Source organism: Salminus brasiliensis, chromosome 15 (assembly GCF_030463535.1).
Source record: "Salminus brasiliensis chromosome 15, fSalBra1.hap2, whole genome shotgun sequence".
NCBI classification, from domain to species: domain Eukaryota; kingdom Metazoa; phylum Chordata; class Actinopteri; order Characiformes; family Bryconidae; genus Salminus; species Salminus brasiliensis.
In genome coordinates, this window is record NC_132892.1 from 35,066,584 (window position 1) to 35,082,543 (window position 15,960).

Sequence of the window (15,960 nt, forward strand, 5' to 3'; positions counted from 1 at the left end):
TACAAATGACTACTATGATACATTGTTATTACATATTATATTAAAATATGTAATTATACATATGCCAACATTTTGACATTGCCAATTGACGTTTCAGCCATATACAGCCATATACAGCCATATTTCAGCCATATTTCACACATATAGACAAATAACTATGCATATGAAATACATTTAATATTAAATATGTGATCGAAAATTGTCGTTACACAAAGACCTTCAACTTTGTTTGTGTGTAAGTGTAAGTGGAGCATTTCTATTGGTCCATTCATTAGAAATGGAAATCTGAAACGAATGTAAAGAATAGATAGATGGATACAATCAAACGTAGATCACATATAAGTAAATATAAATTCTAGCCCATATGTTTGTTTACCTACCAATCATAAATGCATGTGGGAGTCATATATTATGCAATATGGGTCTAATATGATTTCCTTTCATTTCATTAGTGGGTCATGAGTGACATGTCTTTGGATACACTTCATATAAACACTCCACACACAGGTGGCAGCAGTTTGCCGTCCGGACTTCAGACTGCCATTAGGCTCAAGAAGAAGAGGATGTTCTACCAGAGCTTTGAGGAAGAGCCAGAGAGGAAATGCTCACCGGGTTACAACAAGGGAAAGGTAGGTTTTGTTGGAGGATCAGCTGATGAAAAGAGTTACAGTGTTGCTTTGGCTGTTCAGAACTTTTCCATGTTCCTTTTTCAGTGTAAACCCAACTCTGAATGCAACAGGCAGCAGTTATGCATCATGTCTGGAATCCAAAGCCAAGCATTCATCTTCGAGTAGACCAGAAGTCTGTGAACCTCAGTGGAAGTGGGCTCTGATCCCTCCTGTAATCTGGTTGGTTATATTCGCTGAAGAACCTGAAATGTGTCAAACAGGTTCAGACCCGTAGTTTCTTCTCTTTAGGGTTTATAGACAGGAGACAGCAAATAAATGCTCTGAAATAAGTAAAATAAGAGTTTAGCCAGGCAATTTAGAGCATTTCTATTGGTCCATTCAGCCAGAGAGTCAATTACACAGTGTATAGTGTTACGGTGTGGGGTTTGGACTCAAGTGCAGTCAGAATTCATTTTATTATGATGAAATGATAATCTTGTGGTGTGAGCTTAGTGACTGTTGGGCTTGAACTACCAACCCTGGTAATGGGAACCCAGTGTATTTCCACTATGCCACCACAGCTGTGAGGGGAGGCAGTATAAACACTGATCTTAAGCAACACAAAAAGGCGGGAAAACAAACAAAGGAAAACCAGGAGAGACATTTACTCAAACTAAAGACAACTCAAAAACTCTTCACTTTTCGCTGTTAACAACAAACTCTTCTCTTTTCACTTTTCTCTTTTCACTTTGCTCTTCTCACTTTTCACTTTTCTCTTTTCACTTCTCACTTTTCACTTTTCTCTTTTCTGTGCACAGCTTAAAGTTCTCTTTTCACTTTTCTCTTTTCACTTTTCTCTTTTCTGTTCACAGCTTTAACTTTTCTTTTCACTTTTCTTTTCACTTTTCAACATAAACCCACTGTTACCGTTCGCCCCTCTACAAAGGTGCAACGGGGAACTGTGTTTGGCTGGGTCAGCGTTGATTACCGCTGGGAATTCTAGGGCTTGGAGTTCTTTGCTCCAACCCCACCAGCTTTCCTACTTTGCTGGCCAGGCCCCCTGCTGGTGGCTGGTGGTACATGCTGCCTGCTCACAGATAGAAGAGCTACAGGGTTCAAACTAGGGCTGGGCGATATGGTAAATCTACTAGATCATGATATTTAAAGACTTTATTTTGCAATATTTATCACAGACTAAAAACATCAGTATCAGATTCTTATAATCTACAGTTCAGATCCTCTCCTGTACTGAATACAGCGATTTATACTCAACATCTGCTGCTCTTCATCTAATGAAGCCTTCAGTCTAATTACACTGTTAGTAATGAACCCTGCAGCTGATCAGTGTTTATTAACACTAACAGTCTCCTCCATATGATTAGAAAAGCTAACTGTGAATCACGATAACTAAATTTATCACACTACGATAAAATATCGTCATATCGCCCAGCTCTAGTTTAAACCATGGAGAAACTAAAAACGGAGATACATGGTTTTCTTGGACAACAGTAAGGTGTTCTGCGTAAAATCACTTTGGCTTTTGCTCTGGCTCCTTACATAGCAGAGCGCCCCCTGCTGACACACCCTCCATGGTTACACTCTTATTACTGAGAGGCTGGATCACACAAAAATTAAAAGCCAATTTTAAAAACAGAAATATGAAAAGATAAAAGGATAAAAGATAAAGGATAAAGGTGCACGTATTCGTCACTGTACAGTGTGGACTGTACAGCGAAATGTGTCCTCCGCATTTAACCCATCTGGTAGTGAACACACACACACTCACACACACACACGTGTTAGGGGCAGTGAGTACACACACACACACCCAGAGCGGTGGGCAGCCAACTCCAGCGCCTGGGGAGCAGAGAGGGTAAAGGGCCTTGCTCAAGGGCCCAACAGTGGCAGCTTGCCGAGCCCGGGAATCGAACCCACAACCCTGTTATCGATATCCCGGCGCTCTAACCGCTGAGCCATCACTGCCCCAATCTAAACACCCTGTCCCCAATCTCAGTGTTCAGACTTCTTACATTTAGACACAGTTTGCCAAGCCCTGGGTATCAAACCCACAACCCTGTCATCAGTAGCCCAGAGCTCTATCTAGCTTTATACTAGATGCAATATTACAAATAATATTAAAGGAATAAAATACAACAATAGAGATTAAATATAACAACAGTGTAAACAGTTACCAACTGAGATTAGACAAGCAACATTGGTATTGGCTTTGATTATTAATTGTCTAATTAACTATTTATGTTACTTTTGTCATTTATCAAATTATTTTAGCTTTTTGCTTTGTTTATTTTAATTAAATATTACATTTTATCTCAATTTTACAGTCCATATTCACTTTAATTGGTAATATTATCACTTTTCATATTACTAGTTATTTATATAACTATACTTTTTTGTATATTTATTGTTGTTCAGTTAGATTTTTATCTTACTTTCGGTCTTAATTGATGGATGACTCTAAATTAAGTTTATATTGTAAAATTTTACTTTTATATTTAATCACATTATATGTGGATGCACTGTTAATTACTGTCTGCAGCATTTATACATAAGAAGGGACTATTCAAATAAATATAATGATGATGAGATTATTGTTATTATTATGAATTCTTCATAAGAGCCTGAAAATGCTGTAGTCTATTCCACACTGGTGGCTCCTAACCTTCTACTAATCTTTTTGATGCTCCTGGACATTGGATGCTCCTTGGACAGCCACCCAGGGTTCTCAAATGGTAGCCCCAGCCATTCATTTGGGGGGAACTCATTGTGGACCTGGATGGGGCATCCTTTACTAATAAAGTCCACGGCCTCTCAGACTTAAACTCCTAATCCCATGTTTGTTCATCTTGGTTGGCAGAATTAAGCCTCAACGTTCCTCAACCAGACCGTCGCTGCAGAGTTTAACATGGCAGATCCACCAAAGCGTCCAGCTGACTCCCAACTGCCCACCATTGTGGCCTCCAACGGAGCGTCTGTTATTGCACCTCAGTTGGTGGGCAGCCGCATTGAGGGGTCAGTCAGCTATAACATACAAGCTCATTACCATGGTATGTGATCCACTTTCATTCATTATTTTTAAATTCTGTAAAAATGATCCTCGAGTTTGATTTGGAGATAAAGACGGTGTCCCTTTGATCATAGGTGAGAAAAAGACTCCATCTTGCCCGGGTTTAAGCGCTGGTGAGTGAATATCTTTCTAAAGACAGCCTGGCCAGCACAAACTGGACCAGCTGGTTGACCGGTTTGGCTCTAGACCAGTATAGGGTCTGTTTTTGGTTGAGTTCTATAGTTTAGCTGATCCAGTCAACCAGTATGACCAGGCTTGTTCACCAGCGTAGGGTATGTTTTCATTAGAGGATCTATCAGCATGAGCAGTACGTCAGACCAGGCTGGTCATTAAGATAGAAATACTGTAGTTGTCTAGTTTGGTAAACCAGGTGAAATAGACCATCTAGCTCACATTTTTGGCAGCTTGGTCTGACTTGGTCGTGCTGATAGACCAGAACACACACCCTATGCTGGTGTAGTGCTAAGCTGGTTTTCAACTACATTGACCATCAAATAAGATAAGACAAAACGTAGATAAATTACCACTATATACACAAAATAAATAATAGAAGTAAAAAAACAATAACAATATTACTTACAGGTAATTGCAAATGACTCTTAATTGCACATGTGTGTGTATGGGGGGGCCTCTATTCCCTGACATGTGTGTGTAGTTTAAGTGTGTGTGTATGTGGTCTGCTGTATACCAGCTTAAACCATCTGAAAGCAGCTACCAGCTGGTCTTGAACTGTGAACTATGTTCACATTTTTTTTTAGCAGGGATATTTGATTATATGAAGCACAGCATAAACAAACAGTAAAAATGTAAATATAACACATGGAGTAAGAACAGTTGATGGATTGTAGTGGTTGGTGTGGCGCAACAGATAAACCCACTAGCTGTCAGTGTGCTATTACACCATGTTGGAGACCAGGGTTCGATTCCCAGTTTGGCTGCACTACACCAATAAGAGTCCTTGGGCAAGACTCCAAGAACACTGCATGGGCCCTCCTCTGTAATATGAGTAATAATGTAAGTCGCTCTGGACGATGTAATGAATGAGGTCCAATGGCAATCGTTCTTCATATTTTTCTTTGGAGGAGAATTCTTTACAAAAACGAGGAATAACCATTAATCCGATCCGAAACTTTTATCTGAAGTAGGAAGTCAAAGGAAAAAGCACTACTCTAAGCAGTACGTCTTTTTTTGCCCCCCGATAGAAAATGAACGCAAAATCAAGAACTTGACGACAGAGAAAGAAAAGAAAGTAAGAAAGAAAGAGCTTGTATTTTCTTATTTGATTCAAAACAGTTCTCTCCACAGCAAACCAGAAGCAGGTTCGAGAGGTGCAGGCCGAATTCAAGGAAAACGTTCAACGGAAATTCGGAATCATCTTGGAAGGAATTGCAAGAAAAAGCAACATGGATCTCTTTGAGTGGATTGATCCTCCGCTCTACATCTCAGAGGCAGAGAGTGAAGCAGAAGAAGAGGTTTGGAAAGCTGACGGCGACAAAGCTATCAGCTGCAACGACGTCTTCACTCCACTGCCGGGTCAAGAAGAACCTTCGCTAGTGCTCACAAAGGGAATCGCTGGCATTGGAAAAACCGTGTGTGTGCAGAAGTTTGTTCTGGACTGGGCCACGGGAAAACACCACCAGGATGTGGAGTTCATGTTCGTGCTTCCGTTCATGGAGCTGAACTCTGTTAAAGATGACCAGCACAGTCTTCATACTCTCCTGAGTCACTTCCATCCTGAGCTAAAAGTCCTGGATCCGAAGATCTATAAACACTGCAAGGTTGCATTCATCTTGGACGGCCTGGAAGAAAGCAAACTTGACCTTGAGCTTCAGAGAGCAAAGAGTAAGGCAAAGTCCAAGACTAGGAAGGAGACAACGGTCACATCAGTGAATACGCTGATATCTAACCTCATCAGTCGCGAGCTGTCTGGCTCAGCACTCGTTTGGATAACGTCCTGGCCAGAAAGAGCCAACCAGCTCTCGGGGCATGTTGACCGCGTGACGGCTCTTCGAGGATTCAGCGATGCACAGAAGGAAGAGTACTTCCGGAAGAAAATCCGAGCTCAGGATCAAGCCCAGCGAATCATCTCGCATGTCAAAAGCACATGGACCATCTACACCATGTGCGACTATCCCATCTTCTGCTGGATCACAGCCACGGCTCTGGAGAGAGCATATGACGATTGCGTAGGCAGCGACTTCCCTAAAACACTGAGCGAAATACTGACATGGTACCTGATAAGAGGTCAGGCATCAAAAACAAGCAGGCTGTCTGAAGCCGACGTCGAGCTTTTCAACGCCCTCGGGGAGATGGCCTTCAAATATCCCACAGTCGACAGCCAGCAGTTGACGGAGAGAGATTTTCAGGAGCATGGCCTTGACCTTGGAGAAGCTACAAGGCTGTCAGAACTGCTTGGTCACATTTTCATAGAGGTCAACCCAAGTTCTTCTTTGTCTTTTAGGAGTTACAGATTTTTGCATTCAAGCATTCAGGCTTATCTTGCTGCAATTTCTGTTCTACGTTCTCAGACTTACAACGTGTGGAGGTTAGACACTCCAGACTTTTTGTGGTATCAGAAAAGTGAAGCAACATCAGACACTGATAGTTCTGAAAATGAAGGTAGAGAAACTTGGGTAGGAGGCCAGCATGAAGAAACACTATATGCACATTTCCGGGAGGCGGTAAATACTATGATCAGTGCTTTCAGCACTAACAAACATCTGAAGCAGCACACCTTCCTCCCCATTCTTCTCGGCCTGTCACTGAACTCTGGCCAGATGCTGCTGAGTCAGCTCATAGGGGACAGCAAACAGGACAAGGCCAGCATCCAGAAGACCACTCGCTATATCAGATATCTGCTTAAGAGTAAAAAGAAACAACTGACCCATGATCAGTCCATAAATCTACTCCGCTGCCTGGCTGAACTGAAGGATTACTCTTTTGAGGAGGAAATGCAAACGTACATGTTGTCTGGCAGCAGTGCTGAAGGACGACTCTCCGCTGCACAGTGCTCCGTACTGGCCCTTCTCATCCAGGTGTCTGGGACAGTGTTGGATGAGCTTGATGTTTTGAAACTGTGCGCATCATCGACGGGTCAACAAAGGCTCGCATCAGTTGTGAGATACTGCCGAAAAGCGAGGTAAGAACTATTACCTCCTTTCAATACCTCTGATTACCTTACCTGCTTTCTGAATATAGGTGTGAAAAGTAGGAGTGGAGATACAAGGGTTTAAAAGACTTCTATAGAACTTGAAGCTTTAAACTTTTTACTCCAGTAAACCCATTTCTCTAAAAGTCATAATGAGGAGAATGATCTATTAAAATGTTGAAGTAGAAGTAAATAATTACTCCAGTAAAGTGTAGATAAGCAACATTTCTACTGAAGTAAAGTAATGAAGTATCTGTACTGCATTACTTGACACCTCGGTTTCACCTCTGAATAAAATACAATAAAAATGGAGTAAATTATTATTTTTTTATAGCTTACATGTTTAGGACCAGGAGGCCTAGACTGATTCCTCTTTGGCACAATATAGAAACATTGGTTGAAGTGTAGACCTAATCCAAGTCACCTAATCAAGCCCCTCAGGTGCTTTATTATCCATCTGATTGATTTGAAGGTCCAACAACTTGAAGGTACACTCAGAACATTGTTCTGGATTCTGGAGGAGTCTTAGTGTCTGATTTAAACCTCAGACGTTTAGTCTGGTCTGCTCTGGATTGATGGTTGAAGTGAAGTGAGCGGTGAAGAAGATCACCATCATGGCCAGATCCAGAGAGCTCTCTGAGGCCTTCAGAAAGAAGGGTGGAGATGCAGAGGAGACTGTAGATGGAAGGGGTTCAAACAGATCTCAGAACAGTTAGAAATCAGACGCTCCACCAATATACATGGCCTCGGCAGGATGTCCTACCAAGTTCAGTCCAACAGCAGAACCTCAGGATGAGTAAAGAAGCCTCCAACAGTCCTACAATGTCATTACGACTCTACCCCATTCATCACTGGTCAGTTCTCAACCTGTTGTCCAGGTGTTATTCAGATGGTGGACCGTTCACAGCAGGTTGATCTGGAGTGTGGTATTCATTATCGGAGATGAATTGATGAATATTTGCAACATGTATGAACTGTGTGTGTTTAACAGGCTCAGTCCCTTTCAAGCCATGGCTGCGTTTTCTGCCCTGGAGTCGGCAAACTCACACCTGGAAAAGCTGGAATTCAGCAATGGTTGGTTCATGGAAAACCACCAGCTTCTGGAAGCTTTAAGGGCTCCGGGATTCAGACTTAAAGAGCTTCATTTTACTGACGTTACACATTTTCTGAGCCACTTCATCCAGTCTAAGAGGGTAAGTTCTGTCAGAAGGTTCATTGTTGGATCACTGGATTGTTTAGATTCTGCTGGAGCGACGGTCTAACCTCAAATCTGAGATCGGAATTGAGAGAGCTGCATAATTCTGTATGATTTGTCAATATTATTGGATTTATTAGGAATATTAGGAATATTTTGTCCGTCAGTTCTGTTGATTGCATAATCGTTCACGCCACAAAAATTGTAGGCTTAGCTTTCCCAAGTCACATCAATAATAATGCAGATAATAATGCAACAGAAATGCAGATGTGCTCCCTGGGCTTTTTGCCAGATGTGTAGCTGAATTGTTTAGTAAGGAAACTTTAAGTATTGACTCCAAAGCGTATTTATACTCATCACATTCTCCATCTGTTCTGCTTCAAGACAACAAATGATGAAGCCTGGGCTGAAGTGATACGCGCCGCCCTGCTGGGCCCGCATGGTCAACCGTACGCTTTTACGTAAGTGTGTCGTAAAGAAATCGTAATCAGACGTTCTGCTGTAAATTATATTAAATGTACACAGATATTTTTATCCGCCCTTCCTTAAGATCGGTCATATGTCGTACAGAACTGCAAAAGCAACTCATTTTTATAAGAAACTTCGATAACCATTAAACACCCATTTTTACTCAACTGAAAGTCAAAAAATAAATGACGCCAAAAAAGTGTCCCTAAATTATGTCTTTGCATAAGGAATTTATTTGAATAAATTATATATATATATATATATATATATATATATATATATATATATATATGACAAACATTACTTACTAAAAATGCTGCTTGCAAGTATTCAAATTTCGCTAAGGGAAGCTCCATGTTTACATGAACGCTGCTGAATTTCAGATAAAAGACTCCGAAGTTCTGCTTCATTTAGGTTCAATTCCTCCTAATTATTTATTAGATTAGATTATAGGTAAATTGCTCTCTGGAGACTTCTGAAGTCATTCTGCTGCATCCAGTAGGAGTTGCATCATCAGTAAAGCTGAGCTAGCCCATTCCAGAAGCAGCCATGCAAGCCCAAGCCATGACACTACCGCCACCATGTTTGACAGATGAGGTTGTGTGTTTTGAATCATGAGCAGATGCTTTTTTTCTCCACACTTTGGCTGGCCTTTTGAAGAGCATGTGTGGCTCATCTTTACACATTCGTACTGCAGTATAGCATCTGTGCTGTTACTCTTCTGGCGGTGGACAGTTAGGGCAGGCAGTAAAGAACGTTGATCACCAGCTGTTTTGCTCATTTTAACAGGGAATTCTGTGTAATGTAAGAGAGTAAAGTGGGGAACAGTACTGTCAGATGTAAAACAGTGCTCACCAGTATGAATCATCATTGGAGCAGAAACTGAAGCAAGAACACAAGTTATGATTTCTGAGAAATGCACAAAAAATAATAAAGGCACCATACTGCTCTAAACTCAGCAGTAATTTAACATTCTTCACATATTGTAATATACTGTGCAAGCTCAGATCCAGATCACACTGCATGTTTTAATTGCTCTAATGCTAAATTATAAAAACAAGTGCATTTGTGCATCGGCTATGTGTATTGTATTTTATTTTATTTTAGTTTAGTTTAGTTTATTTTAGTAGCACAGTGTAATAAATCTTTTCTCTCTAAGGATAAGCAACTGCAGTCTTAAGAACTACAGCTGTGAAGCCCTGGCATCAGCTCTACAATCAACCAGTTCAGGTTTAAAAGAGCTGGATCTCAGCTACAACGATCTGACTGACAGTGGAATCCAGAAAGTCTATCTGAAACTGGAACACTCGAAATGTGAGCTGGAGAAGCTCAGGTGAGCTGTGGGTTCAATCTCTCAGGATCAAAAGGTGAAGCTTAAGCTGCTGGAGTCCCAAAAACTCAGGGTCTGGGCGAAGGTTTTTAATTTCAGAGAAATCGTACTACCAATACTGTTTTAATACTAATACTGAGCTCTTTTCAGCTAGAGTCGTATTATGAGACCATACACAGACTTTCTATATATAATGATAAATGAAAAAGACCAAATGAGACCAAATGCATATATGTTCACTGTGGTTTCCACTAATTATTTATAAATATATATATAATTATATAGAATAATCTTTCATTTATATATTTTTTCACTTTTAGCATTTGCTAAATAGCAATTTATATATATATATAATTTGTGAAAATGTATATGTATATGCATTTGGTCACATTTTTCACTTGTAGCATTTGTCATTTCTTTCTTTCTACAGATTAAGCTCCTGCTGTAAAATCACAGAGAAATCGTGCACTACGTTGGCTAAGGTTCTGCATCGCTCCCACTTGCGAGAGCTGCATTTGGATGGCTGCAGCATTGGAGACACAGGAATTCAGCTTCTCGCTAGAGGACTCACTCATCCAAACCAGCTACAAATACTGCAGTATGTGTTTCAGTACACATACACAGTCTGTTTCTCATTTATTAAAAAATGTAGTAGAATACATGCCATACACTCATGGTGTTTTTAGTAGCAGCAGTGTGTTTATATAATAGCATCAAATATTTTACATTATTTTCAAATGATGAAATTAAACTTCAAGTATTCATAATTGTCAATAATACCAATAATTCCTTTATGTATTGCTCCATGTAGACCATAGCATATAACCTCATCTTCTAGACCTTCAAGGCTTCTTCCCCATGCCTCAGGGACTTGCCACAGTCGTCTTCAGCTTGTTCATTAAAGGTTAAGACCCAGATTTATGTAAATATATTTGACGGGTCAACTTGATTGGTCTGCTGAGGTGACAAGTAACGCAGTACAGATACTTCATTACTTTACTTCAGTAGAAATGTTGCTTATCTAAACTTTACTGGAGTAATTATTTACTTCTACTTCTCACATTTTCCCTCAATTATCTGAACTTTCTCGTCCTTACATGTTAAAATCAGCCTCGTTCCTCCTATTTCATTTCCCTTTGTTTTCATTCCGGCTCGTCATCAATAAAAACCCTCTCCAGATAAATCTCTCCATCCGGAAAGTGAGAGTCTGATCCTGATTGGATGAGAAGTATAAACATACACCTTTCTGACTCCCTATTGGTTTATCAGAGATCCATCACACCTGCACACGTCCCGTCCCTCTCCAGCGAGCTCACAGCAGACGTCTGTAGTCTAGTATGAAGACTGTGTCCGTGGCAGAGACTCAAGAGAGCTGCAGTGAGTAGTGCACTATAGACCCCTGTGGCGCGGCCTAAGCTTTCAGCCTTTGTTTTCCTTCCATTACTTTGACTTTAAAAGTCGTTCTGAAACCAGTACTTTTACACTTTTACTGGAGTAAAAAGCTTAAAGCTCCATCTTCTATAGAAGTCTTTTAAACCCTCGTATCTCCACTTACATCTACCTGAGTGATGAAGGTCAATACTTTTGAAACTTTTGCTGGTCTATGTCTTTTTATTTATCCTTTTAAAACATAATTTCTTTCCCTTTAAGGAGACATTGTAGAATAACAGGGTCGATCATGTATTTAATAAATCGTTTATTAGGAAAATAATGGACCTTAGTTTCTCAGTGTCCGTTAGTTTCTACCAGTATAATCATTGAAGAGCATTTTTCCAGGCTGGGCTACTGCGGTCTAACCGGAGGTAGCTGTGAAGCACTGGCATCAGCTCTCAGCTCAGACTGGTCAGTGCTCAGAGAGCTGGACCTGAGCAGCAATGACCTGGGAGACTCGGGAGTGACGCTGCTCTCTAATGGACTGAGGAACCCACACTGTAAACTGCAGACTTTAAGGTCTCATGATGATTTTTACATAAACACATACAACAGCATGGGATTTCTGTAAACCAGCTTAATTGATCGCTGTTTGCGTTGTACATGATTAGGTTGTCCGGCTGTATGATCACAGAGGATGGCTGTTCCTCTCTGGCTTCAGCTCTGGACTCAAACCCCTCTCACCTGAGAGAGCTGGACCTGAGCTATAATCATCCCGGAGAATCAGGACAGAAGCTGCTCTCTGCTAAACTGGAGGATCCAGACTGCAAACTGGAGACCCTCAGGTATGTTGAGTAATCAGAGATGTATAGTACAGAGGAAGAGCTACTGAACTACTGTACTAAAGTACTAAAATACTGCATCTGTATCTACTGGAGTATTGTTTTCTCCTACTCCTATGTTTAATACTTTTACTTCATTACATTGTTCACGTGCTACATCGTTACTCATTACAATTATAATAAAAACAGTATGAATCATTGCAAACCCACATTATCACCTCCAGAGCGCTAGATGGCGCTGTTTTTTGTGACAGTCCTTAAGTCTGAGCATTTGAGATAATATAAACACTGATACTCAAACTTTTGACTGTAAGAACTACAGAACACAGTACTGTACTTTTACTGTCAGTACTTAAGTAGTACTTTTTAGAATAAACTACTTGCGATACTTAGGTACAAAGAATGTTACTTTAGTACGTCCACTTAAGTACGGAGCTTAAAGAAGCAGTACTTTTCTGTACTTTTACTGAAGTCCGGGTCTCCAGTACTTCATACTTGTCTGTGTATATTTATGGCTAAAGATGGGGAGTTATTATTATTATTAATATTATTATTATTGTTGTTGTTGTTTATTTTCTTTGCAAAACTCTTAAAGCTTTTCTCGTTTTCTCTCATTTTATCCGCAGGCTGAAGAACTGTGGGGAGCACAGAATAAAATCAGGCCTCTTTAAATGTAAGTAGCGTTCAGTGTAGTACACAATTCATACTGGGGATGCTTCTCTTGGCTAATTCTGGTCACTGTATCAATGGATGGTCATTTGCACTACATGCATTCTTGTGATTAAAGCAGATATAATGGATTGGATTGTAAAATTCTGTGAATTTAAGATATTTCACTACTCTGAAGTGAACTGGTAGCCAAATTAACATAAACTAGAACTAGAATCAGGAAATATAAAAGCTTTAGTCTAAAACCGAGGGGATGAAAGTGAAAAACTACTGTTATTCACTTGTTTCATTCCTTCCTTTACATATAATTCAGGCCTCACATCCAGTTGATGAATTTGTAATTAGCACAGCAGTGAAAGCTACTGCCCTGCGCATGAATTAATGCAACATTACGGAAATGTAAGTGGGTCTAAAATGGAGCCCTGGAGAACATTTTGGTGTTGCAACTGAGATAATCTGTTTTATACATCACTGTTAGTGTTTCTTAAAGCGTCACTTCTGATTGGTTAAAACACCACAAGTCTCATTCGAAATTTGTAGTGTCTGTAGCTTCCAACAAAGTCACCAGACGATATTTCGATTAAAAAAAAGTACTGTATCAATTGATTGTGCTTAGAAAGCGTTCTATACGTCTGATTACATTTGTGTGATTTTAGCATGCCAGGTCAGTTATAACAATAAAAGGTGTTTTTAGACAAATATTATGCATATTTGACACATATGTACAAGAATTGATAGTTACTTAAATGTTTACCACATTTATACGCTTATCTTCCAATCAACAACATGGGCATGGTCTATATATTATACATATGTGGTCAATATGATACCTACCATATATATATGTGCATATATTTTAAATCTATAACTTATCTATAACTTGTAAAATATGCATATCCTATGACAAAATATCAGATTTCCATAAGGGTAAAGTCATTAGGAGGAGCATTTTTTGGGGAAAATGCAGGTGTGTATGTTGTGTGGTTGGTGTGATGCAACAGATAACACCACAACCTGCCAGTGAGCTACCACACCATGGGAGACTGGGGTTCGATTCCCGGGCTGGGTGGCCTGGCTATCCTGCGCTACACCAATAAGTGTCCTTGGGCAAGACTTCTAACACTACATTGGCCCACCACTACATAGTCTTGCCCAAAGACCCTTATTGGTATAGCGCAGGATAGCCCCCCAGCCCAGGAATCAAACCCTAACACTACATTGACCCACTATGCAGTGGTGGGTCAGTGTAGTGTTAGGAGTCTTGCCCAAGGACTCTTATTGGTGTAGTGCACCATAGTCACCAGGACTCCTAACACTACACTGGCCCTCCTCTGTAATACGAGTCAAATGTAGATGTGTGTATTATGTATTTACAGATTTGCAGAGCCGAGGTATTTGAATTAGCTTTAACAAATGAATGAAGCCTTTGATGTGGACTTGGATATGCACTTTCTCTATTTTTCAGATGGTTCTTGTTTTGGGAAATTGAAAATAGCGAGTCCAGAAGACGTTAAGAAGTGGGCAAACCATCTGGTCCAGAGCGGCTTTGCTGATGAACAGGAGAAGTTCTACTGGCAAGTCGAGTGGAAAACGAACATTGATTTTGGGATGAAATACAAAAGCTCTAAGAACAGCTGTTACAGTTTTAATCAATACTGGTTAGAAACACAAGCAGGAAGCACCCATGAAGCGCTCAGGAGCGTGGGGCGTAGTGCAGACTCCACCCCCCAGAGAGTAGGAATCTATCTGGACTGGCCTGCTGGCACGTTGTCCTTCTACAGAGTCCTGTCTGATCAGGATCAGCATCAGATTACAAAATCTGATAAGCTCATTTACCTGCACACACTTAAGCACAGGTTCAGGAAGCCCCTGTATCCATATGTAAAATTACAAAACGAGAGATGTAATGTTGTTTCAGTGCAGTCCTTAACGCCACGTTAGTTAGTTTTTCTACGTTTCCAATTTTAGTTTTTTTACTGAAAGAAATATTACATATTTTTTTCCTCCAGGCTGTTTGATCCATTCCGACATTGGAGTGTATTGGTAATATTATATTCCATAATTCCAAAATCCAAATTAATTCTGCAAAATCCCAAAAAAGTCCATGAGAATAATGTCAGAACTACACAAGATTAACTATTTATTCACAAAACGGAACTCTGAATAAAATTATAATACAATACGGGTAAAATCATAACAAATTAGGTTGTTTTAAAAGTGAAGAAATTGCTACAACCCTGAAACATAAAGTTATGAAATTGTAAAGACTTTTAGTCAACATTTCTTTATGAATAGAATAATATTTGAAAAATAGAAGAATATTCTGAGAATATTTGAGTCCATATAAATAAAATATGCATTAAAGACACAGAAGAATCTAAATATCCAAACATTTACTAAAACGTGCCTAGATTTAATTAAACAGTAATTACGATTAAAACTCAAACTGTATCAACATTAATTTGTTACAAATGAACAAATAATAGAGATTTTAGTTTCATGACTGATGTAAATGTAACATGACCAAAGGCTCCTGCAATACAAGATTATTCAAAGAACACACTCCACCCATTATAAAATCTAGTCCGTTACTGGAAAAGTGGAAACTTACTCACTGTATCACGATTATTATTATTATTATTATTATTATTATTAAAATGATGAATGTTTGTATGGATGTAAACGTTTATGGTTTTGTTGTTTTTGTAGTTTTTTGTATTTGATGTCCTGTATTATTTCATTTTATTGTTCTGTTTTTTTCTGAATTATTTCTTGATTATTTTGATAATTTTTTACAGTGTATTTTTTACTTTCTGTTTGTAAAAGTGTAAAATAACTTTAATTGAATAAAAACATGTGCATGTATAAATGGATGCGTTCTAGACATTATTTAAAAAAAATAACAAAAATAGTGATGGAAACATTTTAGATGTATATTAAGCTGTATGTTTTAAACAGTGTGTGTGTGTGTGTGTGTGTGTGTATTCTTATTTTGAGTATATTAGTGTATTTTCTACAGTGAGGGATTATACACCTACATTTTTCACTCACCTTTACCTTTATATTATAATAATTACTACCCTCTGCTCAGTTGCACAACAGTATGTAACACTTTACACTTGACGGCTCATCCCTGCACTGTACATTTCGTGTGTATTTAGCGTAAATCTAGTTTATATACGGCTATTTTATTCATATTTGTTATTATTTTATACTGAATTTAGATTTTATTTAAATGTATTTT

At 39.2% G+C, this 15,960-nt stretch overlaps 1 protein-coding gene across 1 annotated transcript in view; it reads left to right on the forward strand.

Annotated features, from left to right (window-relative positions):
- The window catches only part of LOC140535606 (uncharacterized), a 27,245-nt gene extending 11,660 nt beyond the window's left edge, over positions 1–15,585 (forward strand). The window contains exons 11-22 of the mRNA XM_072657003.1: positions 508–629; positions 3,490–3,673; positions 3,768–3,806; positions 4,999–6,832; positions 7,833–8,034; positions 8,421–8,497; positions 9,664–9,837; positions 10,265–10,432; positions 11,611–11,784; positions 11,877–12,050; positions 12,674–12,720; positions 14,182–15,585. Coding sequence (XP_072513104.1) covers positions 508–629; positions 3,490–3,673; positions 3,768–3,806; positions 4,999–6,832; positions 7,833–8,034; positions 8,421–8,497; positions 9,664–9,837; positions 10,265–10,432; positions 11,611–11,784; positions 11,877–12,050; positions 12,674–12,720; positions 14,182–14,657 — 3,671 coding nt within the window. The 3' untranslated portion in view covers positions 14,658–15,585. The remainder of the gene's footprint in view (positions 1–507; positions 630–3,489; positions 3,674–3,767; positions 3,807–4,998; positions 6,833–7,832; positions 8,035–8,420; positions 8,498–9,663; positions 9,838–10,264; positions 10,433–11,610; positions 11,785–11,876; positions 12,051–12,673; positions 12,721–14,181) is intronic.
- Positions 15,586–15,960: the final 375 nt, after the last annotated feature.